The 15,274-nt window shown below is 37.7% G+C and overlaps 1 protein-coding gene across 1 annotated transcript in view; it reads left to right on the top strand.

The window, feature by feature from the left end:
• Nucleotides 1-15,274, top strand: part of KCNMA1 (potassium calcium-activated channel subfamily M alpha 1) — a 494,552-nt gene that overhangs the window by 122,384 nt on the left and 356,894 nt on the right. Inside the window, exon 4 of the mRNA XM_075757828.1 lies at nucleotides 12,828-12,992. Within this exon, the coding sequence (XP_075613943.1) occupies nucleotides 12,828-12,992 (165 nt within the window). The remainder of the gene's footprint in view (nucleotides 1-12,827; nucleotides 12,993-15,274) is intronic.

Raw genomic sequence — 15,274 nt, 5'->3', positions numbered from 1 at the left:
CAGTATTTGCTGGTTTGATAAATCTTAAAGTCAAAAACTGCAGGCTCATGAGATAGAACAACATCTGCCTTTAAGCACTTTATATGGCCGCTGCTACTAACACAATTCTGCCAGGGCTCCTTCTAACAATTTAAGCCTCTGAGCAACTTCAAATAGTTGCTGTTCTCATTTAGAAAATTACCTGTCAGAGTAGGAGCTTCATCTACAAGTTTTTGTACGGTCAGATTAAATCCTGCCATGACCAGGAAGATTTAGATATAATTCTTTGTGTTATGATAGCCAAGAATGGAAACCATGTATTTTTATTTTCCAGTAGTCCTACTTCTAATTGCTTCCAAAGGCTATGTTCAATGTCACAGTCATGCATCAGTTCCTAGAGGTGCACCTACAAGAGGAGGAGATGATCTCTGTGCCAGTTCATTCTGTTATTTAAAATTATGAGATTAAGAAAGCCAAAGAGAATTCATTGGGCTTGTTCTCATTCTAAATAGAACCATAGAGTGGTTTGGGCTGGAAGAGACCTTAAAGATCTAGTTCCAACCTCCCTGCTGCGGGCAGGGACACCCTCCACTAGACCAGGTTGCCCAAAGCCCCATCCAGCCTGGTCTTGAACACTTCCAGGGATGGGGCATCCACAACCTCTCTGGGCAACCTGTTCCAGTGCCTCACCACTCTCACAGTAAAGAATTTCTTCTCAATATCTCATCTAAATCTCCCCTCCTTCAGCTTGAACCAATATCCCTTGTCCTGTCACTCCCCGCCCTTGTAAACAGTCCCTCTCCAGTTTTCCTTTAGCCCCTTTAGATGCTGGAAGGCTGCTGTAAGCTCTCCCTGGAGCCTTCTCTTCTCCAGGCCGAACAACCCCAGCTCTCTCAGCCTGCTTTCATAGGAGAGGTGCTCCAGCGCTCTGATGATCTTCCAGGCCCTCCTCTGGACTTGCTCCAGCAGGTCCATGTCTGTCTTGTGCTAGGGACCCCAGAGCTGAATGCAGTACTCCAGGTGGGGTCTCATGAGAACAGAGTAGAGGGGCAGAATTGCCTCTCTTTACCTGCTGGTCACACTTCTTTTGATGCAGCCCAGGATATGCAAGTAAAAAAAAAATAAAAAAAAAATATCTCTCCTTTCTGCCTTAGATTTCAGTCAGTATCTGTGAATTTGCAGGAACTGTTTCTTTGTATGTTTCTTTGCAGGAACTGTGTGTTTCTTTGCATCATAAATGTACCAGCTGCTGTATTTGTAGTCTACACGTACTGACTTTGGATAATTTGGATGCTGATATTTAGTGTCTGGGAAGTGAACCAAAATAATGTATCTTACTGAAAAGAAATGTATTGACAAGGAATTTTTCTTCTTGTAGGTTTAAAAACTATTGTCTGCTTAATCATTAATGCAAAGGAGTCATGAGATTCAGATTAAACAAAGTTGTTTCCATAGCAGTGGGTAATGTATGAGGTGACAGCTACTTGATTAAATAATAGCACTTGTATCTTTCTTACAATATGAGATAACTGGTCCTTTAGGGGAAATGTTTAGTTTAATATAATTATTTCAAAGTAAGCATTAAAATTGTTACTTTGCAACTAAATCTGCATTTTCAATATTTTTGAAAATTAGAGCTGTGCATTTTTTCTCCAGATTCCTGCACATTTATGTGCTTTCTGACTCTCACTTCCATAAAGTTTTTTCCAGTCTGTAGCTGCATCACACTCTGTAGTTTCTGAGGTGAGAAGTGTTGTGTGCTATTATATATTTTTAATTACTTATTGGCTGACCTGCTGCTCTTCAAATATTTACGCGCTGCACACTGTAACTTAATTTCTTATGTCAGTAAAGGCTTCGATATGGCTTTATATGCTACAGAGAGCTGCCTTTAATTCATTGTGATTTCCTTTATAATTTTAATACAATAAGCATAAATATTATATACTGCCCTTGAATCAAAAAAGGCCTTAGAGATGACTGGTTTGTCCAATTTGGCAGATGATAGAATGATTCTCTGGCATGCCTTAAATCATCATTGACTCATGTGTTTTATGATATTACCAAGTAGTTATATTTGTGAGTGTCTCGGTTATTTTTGTCCCACTGCCTCCCTCCTTCATCTTTTATCCTGTTACCTCTAAAACCTTCTGAAAATTCATCAATCTCTTTGTAAAAATGTAAATGCAAATAAATTCCATTTGACAGGCTCAGCACTGAGGAAGGTTGCCTATACTCCCACACAATATTAATAATTTGCTATTTCACATAAAATAGAAGCCACAAGTGTTTAAGTCTGTTCCTCCCATGTGAAAATGTTTGATTTTAATCAAGTGAAGACCTAAAATTCCTATCACCAAGTTTTCTAAGGAGTTCTGCAGCTCAAGGAAGCGAGTAGTTAATTCCTTTACGCGAGGCCTAAGGCCCCAGTTTTGGAGTAGTTACAATACCCAGTGCTTAGAGACTGTGTCCCTTCAGCCCTGTAACTGCCTTTCCTAATCCACAGAGTGTGGGTTTTGGGCATCACAGAGGTGTTTTTGAGCAACAGTTTTAGTTACTGGTGCTAGCTGCACTGGTTTCCTCATCTGTAATGCACAGAAGAGGGAAAGAATTTCCTTCTACAATCTAGTCTGCATCTCTTTGATACCTCTGATACCACAAGCAAGGAAGTATTATGCTGTTAATAAAATGAGAGAAAGCATACTGTTTGCTAACAGATAAAAGCCTTTTCTTCTGTAATTGAGCAAGGTGGAGAAAAGCATGCAACTGAAGAGAATACTGCAAAGTTTAATTTCATTGACAAAGCAGTTTGATACTTATTGTGTATGTTGTGTTTGTGTATATCTTTTAGTGAAATAAGCCTTCTACTATTGGAACATTCTAATTATCTATTTTAATGTTGAATAGACCTGGCAGAGAATAGGGGTTTTTTTCCAGCAATTTTCTTATTTCAGCTTCTACCAGATAATGATTCTGTAGAAGCTACTCTCATAATTTAGATCATGTATGTCATAAAAGATATACTAGTAATTCTTGTCTTAAAGTTGGGCAAAATCAAGTGAGTTATTTTTCAATGTATTTTTCATCCTTTCACAGTAGTAAAAAAAAAAAAAAAAAAAAAGTGCCAAAAGGTGATGACTGAAGAACTTGGATCAGAGTTGGGTATTACTTAATGTTAACAACAACAAAATTATAAGCAATCAGCTAAAGTACTTTCTGTAATCAAGATAAACAAGTTAGGTAATTTCCCCACTGTTTGTTACTTTTTTCCCCTCATTTTTAAGATCTTCTTTTTCTCACATTCATGAAGCATTTTTAGACTTTTGGGTTGCAATGAATCACATAGTGCCACAAAAATGAGTTAAGTATGAAGACAGTAAGTGAAATGTGGTTTTAATTGTTTGTAATAAGTTTTCATTGAATTATTGATATTTAAAATGTTTTATCATCTGTGACAGAAATTTTTCCTGGATTTATTAGTCAATATGATGTAGGTAATTTGGCAGTGTTCGTTTCATCATAATGTCTGTACCAGTTTTATTTTCTATTGTATGCTTGCTTTGATTTGCCCTCTATTAGGTGGGAGGAAACAAAATGGGAAGATGACAGAAAATGCATGCACATTTCTACACTTCTTGGTGCTTTTCCATTAGAGATCTCTTCCCTTTCTATAGTTTTGGTAACACAGTCCTATCTGATATTGCTTCATATATTTTTACAAGTTTAGATTCCATCATATTTAAGGTTAGTGATCTGGCGTGGCTACACTAAAGTTCTTTTTAGAATATAGTTTGAAAGAATGGTGTCAGTATAATGCTAGAACCACAGAAAAGAGAGTTAAATAATTTTCAGTCTTACATAATAATTGTCTAATCTGCCTAACGTACCTATTTCTATGGTATGTAGGGACTAAAGAATAATGACATGTCTCCTTTGATTTAAATTTACTGTCCCCATTAATAAAATGAAATGCTTGTTTTGCCCTTTTGGCTGCTACTTTTAAATTGGACAGGGGCATTAGGGAATATTTTAATGTGATAATAATTTGATCTTCAGAAAGGAAATGAATACAAAATGCTCTGTTGGCTATAGAAGAGGAAAATAAGTTTATGGATGCGAGCTAGATATTAGTTTGAAAATTTGTGAAATATTTTCAGTGAATACTCCTAACCTGTACACCACTGACTTGTGCTGTTTGTATGTATTTATTTATGTATTGCAGAAAGTAAGTTAACTTGTTATGTAGTTTTTAAGACAAGTTCACTAGTTATTTATTTCTATGAATGTGATCTGATATACAATCACAAGTAACAAAAGAAAACCTAAGGATTTATTTTTGTGAATAAATATAAATTCACACAAACTTCTGAACTTACAGTGAAAGCTTACATAACATTGCCATAAATGGTTGCTAACTTGAACCAAGAATCACAAGTTTTTTAAAAACACCCTGTTTTGTTTTAGTTCTGAGAATCATGCTGTCCTGACAATCTCTTTCATTAAATGTGATTTATTTTTATTTTTTTTAAATTGTTGTTGGATGGTCATATTGTGCAATCCTGTATTTGTCCCTTGTTTTACTCTTCAGTAACTCCAGTGGGCACTGGTTTTATCATCTGTTTTTACTTTCCTGGTATCATTATTAAGACTATGCTTTTTCATTTCTCTGTAATGTGGGAGTTCTTCATTGTTTCCCTTTTACATTTCTGTCTTCTATGTTTAATTGTCTTGTATAGCTAGTCTAACAATCTTTATCACTATGTTTTTAGTGTGTCTTACTGAATGATTCCCTACGCTATGCCTGTGTTGCCTGCCATTTGTCTAATACCAAAACACTTGAAATCCTGAGTATATTTAAGATCCCCATGAACAGAAACTTACCATTACTCTTGTTCTATAGCTGTGGGCTGAAGACATGAAGAGACTAGATAATGTGGCTGAGGACTTGAAAAATTTGGTGGCAGAACAGGGACTTGAGCATGTCTCCCAGTTCTTAGGCTGGTATGGAGATCCCTCAGCCAGCTTTCCAGTTATGCAGAAGTAGTTTTACATCAATGGAGGTGTTACATTATAACATTGTAACACCTCCATTAATGTGTAGAAATTTTTAAGCTTTGAACTGAGTCTTTTGTGCTTTCTTCAGATTGGAGATAATGTAGGTATCTACTGTTTTCTATTCTTAAGTGAGAACTATACCCAGGAACCCTTCATTTGACTGTTATGCTGTCTGTTTGTGGGATCATGGCTGGAACGCTATATTTTACTAATCTAGTCTCCCTTGCCTCTCAGGTTAAGGTTTTAGAATTAATTCCTCTACTGTGCCAGTTTTTGTCAGTCAAAACAATGACATGAAAAGGGGATTTTACACAAGTAACCCATACTGGAAATAGGAAGGGCACAGAAAAAAGAAAAAAATCTTTCAGGATTACTGAAGGTGTGCACAAATGCAAAAGAGAAGCCGGTCTCTGGAAAAAGAGAAAAATGTATTTGGTCTTACAACCTAGAGGTGGTTGAATTCCTTCCATGGTGAAGGAATTCTTTTTTTTCTTTTTTTTTTTCTTTTTTTTTTTGTCAGCATAGAAAGTAAGGTTCCAGTTGTAAGGACTGGCAAGGAGCTTCTCTGAATTTCTTCAGGAATGCAGAAAACAAAAAGAATAGTTGTCTCACAGGAGTTCACCATCTTGGTCTTAAACTAATAAGAAGAGTAGTTTTAGAATCTATTTTGGACTTAATTTTTCTTAATCTGCCAAATTTGCAAACACCAAATTTAGCTTGTGAATATTTTATGAGAGAAAAATGCTTGGCTTATCTCATCAGCCATGCTTTCCACAGATCATTCTGTTTCCTTTTAGTCTGTGACAGGAATAATGTTTTTCTGTATCAATAATTAATCCTTTGAAACTAGCCAAACCGTAGCTACAGTATGATAATTGACGTCAATGTAACCTAATATTGACTAAGAACCTAATATACAAAGAAATGCTGTGTGGACAGGCCAGTTTATAAGGAGTACCTCTTAGGTCATATTTAGTAAGTTTAACTTTAGCTTACTCTTTCCTACGAGACTCTTTGAAAAAGAGTTTTGTAAGTCTCCATACAGCTATTTATTTCTTGCCTTCCTGTCTGCTTTGTTTATTAATATTCCAGTAAAATTCTGTGTTTGCTAAACTGTAGTAGAACAGGTGAACTGCTTCAGGTTTTCTTTGTTTTGATTTGTTTTTAGCACTGGATGAGAACTGGTACTTAGTAACTATTAAGATGAAGACCACAGATGGTAAATATATCTGATGGAGAACATCTGTCGTGGCAGTGTATTCAGCAGGTACCTGACGTCTTGACATATACAGTATATTGCCCAGCTGCTGAGAATGCAGCAGAATATTATGGTTTTATATAAACATAAGACCCCTGTTTGGAGTTATCAATATGGTGAGAGAATGTATCTAAGGGCATGCAATCGAATTACTGATAGAAGTCTACTAATTTTAAACTCAATGTTTTAGAGGTCTGCCTAACAGAAAAGAGAAATAATGTTATATGCAAAATTATTCCTATTGACGTAGCATCTGTTGGTGGCTTTGGGGAAACGGATGAACGGGAAAGGAAAAGAACTTAAACATAGATTTCCAATGTATAAGAGTGGCCAGTATGAAAGTGGTGTTGGTCTGATAAAAAACCGTTCTTCTCCAATGTTGTTGATTGGGGGGTGGTTAATAGAGATAAAATTACAAGTTGCTGGCATCATTATCTAAAGCAGCCCTTCCCTATCTTCCCCGAAGTATATTTTATTACTGCATGCTTCAAACCAGGTGCAGCTGTTCTGGCAGGCCCTTTTTCATCTCATGTTCTCTAGGATGGAATTCTAAGGCCATTTCTGGGCTTGCTCCATTGGTCTTAACTGTTTTTAAACATCTGCTTAAATTGAGCATACTGCTTCTTCTTGTGTGATGTGGGCATGACTTGATGCGCTGTATTCTAATTACAGTTGATAATTCATGATCTTTGTGTGCTATTCATGCTACTTAAATGTTAGAAAAGCAGGGATATCAGAAGTCCTTTTCTTTGTTTTACCAGACTTTAAGCCAGTTTGTTTTCTTCACATTACCTGCCTGGTTCCTATGTTCCTATGTTTTCTGACATATCTGGCAGGTTATTCTCAGATGATGTTTTAAGTTTTTGTAATAATTTTCTGATTTTATTTCATGCAGCCTTGAGTTAATAGAGTGTCTGTGCATTAGTTCTATATTTGTACAGATATTCTAGAGAGAGGTAAAGCAAAGCAGGCAGGACTACATTTTCAGAAATGAAAACTGGTTTTGAGTGTCTTTTTCCTTTTTGAAGTCTTCTTTCTTAAGGTAACTGTGTTTAAGCATCCCAGCAATTGTGTAATCCAAATCAATATTTATTGCTGAAAATACAAGGCAAAGCATTCAAGTTTCTGGTCCAGGTCCATGTCAAACTATTGGTAGAACAGTGAGTCCTGATTCCTGTACACCCCTTTCATCATGCATTCTCTTCCATTTTGTCATTGAGTTCAGGAAATATATAGTTCACAAAATATGCTGCTTCTCACTTAATCTACATGAATGTTACTGTCATCAAGTAATTAAAATAACAAACAGTTTGTGAAACAACAGGTAAGCAGAATGGATAAAGATAGTATTATCTTACTTGTAGCTACTGAACCTGTAAATAATTAAACAATTACTGTCACTGTCAAGTTATTTTTTAAGCACCTTTTTCAGGTTGTGGTATTGGTTACTCAATGCTTTGAGGTGAAGAAATAGCAATGGACAGGACTATACAGTTAATAACAGGACTGATTTGTACACAGTGTAAATGAAAGCAGCCTTTAAATCTCCCTTAGTGATCTCTGCACAATTGCATAATGACTTGGGAATAGACTTTTCTTAATATTTAACTGCCAATTAAGTAAGCTAAGAAGCTAGCCATGTGGATTAAAAATATAAAATATCCAAACTAAATACAAATATTAAATAATGACCATTAATCTGCATATTAATTATAGCTACAACAATGGCAAGAGTTAGGCTTGGTATGTAGCTAATCATGAGACTCTACTCCAAATGATACTTGGTAGGGGATGATTGTTTTACTTACATTTTAATTAAGAAATAATATCTGTGTGGGATTTTAGTAGAGGTGAAATAAGTGGTATAAATGCAGAAACACAGCCATTCAAACGTATTACGGACTTTAATATCTTCAGAGACTCAAACGCTTAAGTCTGTCACATCTTGCTGCTCTACTCTATTGGTAACCAAAAGTCCATACAGCAAAAAGAACTGTAGGGTGTTAAAACCTCTTGAAAATAGAAAAGCTATCTTTCTCTTTCAATGTAGTAAATTGTCTATTATTTTGAGTGTTAGGAAATTTTATTTTTATAATCTTATGAATAATCATGTCTTTAAAATTCAGTTTGATATATTGACAAAAAGGTTGGGGGTAAGAATAAGAGTATGTAAACAATGATAGAATTTTCAAACCTTAACGTATTCAAGTTCACTACCATAAAATGGACTTTTACATTCGCTCTTTTTGTTTAATGATTTGTAGTTCTGTGACTTTCTATACCAAAATCTGTCATTATGAATGTTATCAGCAAGATGTGCATCCCTGAGATTTTAAATAGGGGTGCTGGGTGGAAAAATCAAGCAAGTCCGTGGTTTCATCCTTGCCCTGCCAATGACTTCTTTGGTGACAGAGTTAGGCACCTAATCACTGTCTCAGTTTCTTATCTGAGAGGAAGAGATAATTACATCTCCTTTACTGCAAAAACCACATTAATACTTTTATTCAGTATAAACTTGTATAGAGCATAAAAGCTCACTGTGCTGTGCAGAGGAGGACCATGCAGTAAAATCTGGCATGTAGAGTTTACAATCTGAAAGACAAGCTCTAGCAGTTACAAAAGGCAAACTGATGGGAGGAGAGAAATACTTGGCATGTGTAACTTTTAACAAGTTGTTGCGTAAAGGGTATGGGTTTGATGTGTGGCTGAGGGAGGCCCTCCTGTTGAGTCACGAGGTTCAGAAAAGACCCCCTTGCTTTCTAAACTCCTCCTCAGAGAGGAGCCTAGGTGTGGCTAGGTCCAGTCTTAGTTTCAGACTTGGTCAACGGTTTATGTTTAAAGGATTATATATAGCCACATATCAGAGTTAATGTTTGCCTGTTGGAGTCCTCAAAGAAGTTTCACTGGGACAGTTTTGCAAAGTTGAAACATAGAAAGTTTATTCAACTGACAGATATAAAGAGTTCAGAATTGCCGTTGATAAATGCACTTACTGCAATAGAGGTAATAAATGATTGTAATGCCAGCAAAATGCTACCTCAGGTATTCTTCACCAAAAAGGTGAAGTTGCAATGCTTACCAAGAAGGCGTCCCTATCCTGGGTGGAGGAGGAGAAGGAGCACAGTCTGTCGATTGCCTCTTTGGGGTCTTCAATCTCTTCTCTCCCCCTGGGGATAACTTCCTCACTATCCTTTATACCCTAACCTTAGTTGTGTTCCCTCCCTGGGGTGATATTTAACATGATTTGGGTGGAGAGTTGAGTACTATAGTCATATATGTTTAGCATGTACTTTTTTTGGCTCATTACCATATTTTGGGGTGTCAACTTGAATATCCATTTCAGAGAGAATGAAGCAAAAGGTCTCACTCTGGGCACCGTGACCTTCAAGATTCTGTGTAGAAACTGTCTGTTTATTCCGTATTCTCTAGCCAAAACGGGGCTGTCTTGCCACCATAAGGCTCCCTCCTTTGTCTGCTTCTCATACCAACCTTGCGGATCTCTATCCACAATGTTTGTCTCGGAGACAAGCGGACACCGGTGGTTTTAACCTCTTATGTGCAATTGTCGCACAAGTTGGTAGGTGTCAGGGCTCTGCAGGGCTGGGGGCTCCCTGAGGGCCGGGGGATGCCCAGGCTGACAGGGCTTTCTTGTCCCACTGCTGGAGGCAGCCCCAGCCCTGGGCTGCAGGAACCTCCTTGGGGCCAGGCCGGAGCCAGCCTAGGACATGGGCCTTTGGGTGAGGGTAAAGATCACGCCTGGTGAGGGGAACCAGGCTGTGGGTTGGCCAGGCTGGTGGACCCCAGTTCAGCAAGGCCCATGTCTGGGTAGGACAGGGCTGTGGGGAACTGGTGGCCATGGGCTTGCCTGAAATGGTGTCCTGGGCCACAGGCAGGGTGTGGGGACAGCGGCCAGGGCCAGTGAGGCCTTGAGTGCCCCCAGGGCCTTGGAGATGTGTCTAGGTTGCCTAAACCTCAATATTTTGTTATATTATTATGCCTGGTACATACAGCCGCTCAAAAAAAAAAAAAATAAAATCACAGAATGGTAGGTGTTGGAATGGACCTCTGGAGATCATTTAGTCCAGTACCCCTGCTAAAGCAGGATCACCTTGAGCAGGTTGCACAGGATGGCATCCAGGTGGGTTTTGAATATCTCCAGAGAAGGAGACTCCACAACCTCTCTGGGCAGCCTGTTCCAGTGCTCAGTCACCCTCAGAGTGAAGAAGTTTTTCCTCGTGTTAGATGGAACTTCCTGTGTTCCAGTGTGTGCCTGTTGTCCCTTGTCCTGTTGCTGGGCACCACTGAAAAGAGTCTGGCCCTGTTCTCTTGACATCCACCCTTTAGATATTTATAGACATTGATCAGATCCCCTCTCAGTCATCTTTTCTCCAGACTAAACAGACCTAGCTCTCTCAGCCTTTCCTCATAACAGAGATGCTCCAGTTCGCTAATTGTCCTTGTAGCCCTCCACTGGACTCTCTCCCGTAGTTCCTTGTCTTTCTTTAACTGGGGAGCCCAGAATTGGACACAGAACTCCAGATGTGGCCTTACTAGGACAGAGTAGAGGGAGAGGATAACCTTTTTTGACCTGCTGGTCATGCTTCTCTTAATGCACCCCAGGATACCACTGGCCTTCTTGACCACAAGGTCACATTGCTGGCTCATGGGTAACTGCTTGTTCACCAGGACCTCTGAGTTCAGCTATTCAGCCAGGTCTCAGTCCACCTCATTGTTCACAAGAAGTGGGCAAGAAGTTAGGTTTCTCTTTCCTGGTTTATAATCAAAATACTGATGGTGGCCAAGGCATTTCTTTGGCACTGATCTATATGGCTTGGTGATGATATGGGTCATAAATTGTCCTTAGCCAAATGTTACTCTCCTGGAAATGCCTTGTGCCGTACCATACATCAGTGTCCTAAGTGATGAGCTCATCTCTATAGGTTGTGCTCTGTGTGTGAGCAATGCAGTATATGTCTTTCAAAGTAGCTTTTATCTTCTATCTGGTTATTTGCTTAGGAAGTACTGAATTACTGTTGTAACTGAATAATTTGTTATTATCAATATAGCCTCATCATGCATTGTGCTGTAATGGCTAGTCAGAAGAGAGAGCACAGATTTTGGGAGAGAGACTAACAGAGAAGAATCTGATTAGCTAATTAAGTTGCAATACTGAGATTTTTCTAAAAACAGCTATTGGTCTCCATATTACATTTTTAGTGTTGCTCTACTGTCCTTTGCTGACAGATTCAGTGCAATTGCGTTGTTAGTTCAGTACTGCTCTCAGGAAGTGCCCTTATCTTTATGTCCAGCTGTGTCCTCAAGGCTACCTCACAGTTATATGTTTTGACAGTGGTAGTGTAGTATTCCTACTGTAGTAATAATTGTTGAACTGACGTCAAACATTTTTGCTTGTATAACAGATATCCCAAAGTGGATTAATGGCAATTGATTTCCTGCTTAGTGGCCTATAGGCAAGTCCTGTATAAACAAGGTCTTTCAAGCTGTTGGTCTGTGCGGAGTGCTTGAAACATTAATGTAGATCTATGGGTGCAGTTCAAGTGCTTGGTACTTGCCTCAGCACTGAATTTTGCTGTCTCCCATAAGCCTGCTTAGCATAACTTGTCAAGTATTCAGGAAGTTGTTAGTATTATGCTGTCACCAAAGGCATGCTCACAGCACAGTCTGATACTTTGCATATGATATGTTTTAAATGCTATACAATCCAGGTTGGCTTTTCCGATCATTTCCCTTGATTTTTTTGTGCAGCATCCGTGACTGTAGCACATAGCAGGCAGTTACAGAGCACAACATCCTTGCTGCAGCATCCGTGAGAGACTGGTATGAATTCCAATGCATGTGACTCATCAGTCAGCTGGTGCAGCTGAGGCTCCTCTTTAAATTCTAGCTGTCTGTTCTGTGAGAGCCACTTACTGACAGAAGAATTCCTGTGATATATTAAACACTTTCATTGAAACCCTAGTTCACTGATAGCATGGCAGCTCCCTGCAGATTCTCTATGGTGTATTTTGTTCCCCTCACACTTGATAATTATTGTCTTGTAACATCATGCTTCTCAGTGAAGGTTTACTCAGATAATTAATTCTAGTGATAGTAAATTAAAATTGCACGTAAATTATGTTCTCACACCTAGTACATGTTGTTTTGAACTAATACATCAAAAGGACCTTCAGTGTATGTCTGACAAGCTCACATGTAGCTCTATAATTGCATACATAGCTCTTGGCAATTATGCTGCTTATGAGGAAGGAACATATAGCATATTTGATGCCACGTATGTGTTTTTAAAATTTAATGTCAAGGAGAGTGTTATTATCTAATTGTTAGTCTGGTACCTCATAGAACATTTCTGCTTCTGTTATTTCTACAGATATGGCCAAGTAGGTGCTTAATTTCATCTACGAGGAACCTAGGAAGACTGATTTGCTTTTTTCATAGCATTTCTTAGCCACAACTGTACACTAACTTTTACTGTCAAATTGCTAAATGTTAACTAACCCAAATACTTACTTTGCAGGAGGCCCAGAAGATCAATGGTGGTGGAGATACACAGGCAGATGGGGCCTGCAAACCAACAGATGAAAAAGAGGAGAATGTGGCAGCAGAAGTGGGATGGATGACTTCTGTGAAGGATTGGGCAGGAGTCATGATATCTGCCCAGACTTTAACTGGCAGAGTACTTGTAAGTTTTCTATGATTTTCTGTATTCTTATTTTAAAGAACATTTTTTAACAAACACTGTGTCCCAGCATTAGTGGAGGATTTTTGGTTTGTTGCATCAGTGCTGAGTCAATCCCAATTTTCTCTTTTGGAAGTAAAATAGCAGACTAATTCCCACTGCAAGAGAGAAGCAGAGAGAGCAAGTAAGAAAAACTGACTTCCAGCCCCCGCCCCGGCTATTCCTGTATTCTGACACCATGATTTTGAATTGTGCTACAAACACTGAGTTTAGTAATTTCATATTATGTGGTAAAAATATAGGCTAAAAGTAAAATTGTGATAGCAAAAATGAAGCCAACTTGGAAAACAAGCACAGTGTTACAAATGTAGATAGCGGTCAGAACTGTAAAGCAAAGACAAGTTTGAATTGGCTATGCAATGCGATTTGTGGTACTTTCAATAGACCAGTCATGATTTTATGTTCTTTTGATCTTTTTCTTTACTAACTTAGGAAATCCTTCAAATGTGAACAATTATGTATAAAATAGTCACAAGTCAGATATTGGTAACAAGTGGTTTAAAGTTCCACTGAAAAAATACAGTTTTCACTTTATTTGAATATAATTATAGCTTTGTCAAATCATAAGTAATTGCCAAGGGTTTTCTATGGCATTCACTGCAGTAAAAGGTGTCTCTTGTGTGGTTTTGAGTAATTTCTTTGTTAGAATGCGTGTACTTATGAACTAACAGCTAGAGTGATATAAATCCCATTTAAAACTTTTGAGAATCCCCTTGAGACTTTGGAGCTAGTTTGGGTTAAACTGTAAATAGAATTTGTGTCCTTGATTGTTTACTTTGGTTAAGAGATATTTTACCTTGAGAGAAGGAAATGAAAAGAAATAGCACTTCCCAATCAAGTCTTTTACAGTGAAAAGTTGAGGTGGCTCAATTGCTACAATCTTGTTTAGTTCTGCAATAAGATTATTTTGATTATTTTTTCCTTAAAATACCTTCTGCCCATGTGCTTATGTTAAGTGCTGACTTCAATCAATAGCTTGATAGTATGTTCCATTGCTGCTTTTAGTGTTAGATGTCTTCTATCTGAAACTGATATATTGATCTTATGACAAGTGACACATTTATCTTTTGTATGTTTTCCTGAGGTCTTCAGCATTAAAAATGACAAGTTCTAGTGCCCTGCTTCTTGTTCCAATTTTCAGTATCAAAGCTAGAAATCACCCCAAACCAGAGTCCTATACTACTAGCTATGCAATCAGGAATCATTCTGGTTGCTTTTACTAAGGTATATGTGAGCACAAATACAAACCAACAATCAAGACCAAAACCTAAAACTACTAAAAATACTATGTATTTTTATTCAAGATACTGGGAGAACTTATCTAATTCCATTTGATGACTTTGTTTATTTTTTTTAGGGTACTTATTTTTGTACTTGTAGTTTACCATAGCATCTTATAAGGGACTAGTTTATTTCCAGATACTTTGTAGACAGCTGGCCGACATCATTGGATCAGATTATTTCTTATTGTATATTCATATTCTTGTCAAGGTATAACAGCAGGTATTGTAGACATCTGGGCTCATCAATATGACTAATCATTTGAAAAATAAGTAGCAATGCATGGAGTCTGTTAGTTAATTTGTTCAGTTTAAAAACCAACAGGCATTTATTTCAATATAGCACTCATCAGTTTCAGGATTTGAATTGATAGGCTGTAATTTCTGGAGGACCATTTCCAGTATGAACATTGACTGTTCATTTCATTTTTACTGTACAGCTATATTTGCGAAAGGTTAACTGTTTCAGTAAACATTTGTGCTAGTGAGAATATTCATGTTATTTGTAGTTATAGGATGTAGCTAAGTCAAGTCAATATTTTTATCAAAGTATATTGTTTGAAAATATTATGACTTACTCATGAATTCCTACTAAGTTAACACAGCCTGTTCCTGCCAGCTATTATATTTCTGAATCAAAGTGTGGAATTATATTTTTTTTTCCCTAAAGAAAGAACTGGTGGCTTTACAGTGCTATGAAATCAAAATTGTATGAGATATCTGCAGCTAAAGAAATTATAGTACTTTTTTACACTGAGAGAGTTTAAATTAAAATCAGTCTTGTACATCCAATGTCTACAAAAAAGTTTTAGAAGTGGTCTGCTGAAAATGGACTTGGGAAAAGAGTTATAATTGATCTTTAGTTCAGCATGATCACCTGGAGGCTGTTGTGTAACTGCTGCCTGGGTTTATTTGACAGGTGAAGGAGACAAGTTAGCAAAGTGT

The sequence above is a fragment of the Balearica regulorum genome, chromosome 7, assembly GCF_011004875.1.
Source record: "Balearica regulorum gibbericeps isolate bBalReg1 chromosome 7, bBalReg1.pri, whole genome shotgun sequence".
Lineage (NCBI taxonomy): Eukaryota > Metazoa > Chordata > Aves > Gruiformes > Gruidae > Balearica > Balearica regulorum.
Note: the sequence above shows the minus strand (reverse complement) of the source record. Positions and strands in the feature narration are given on the sequence as shown.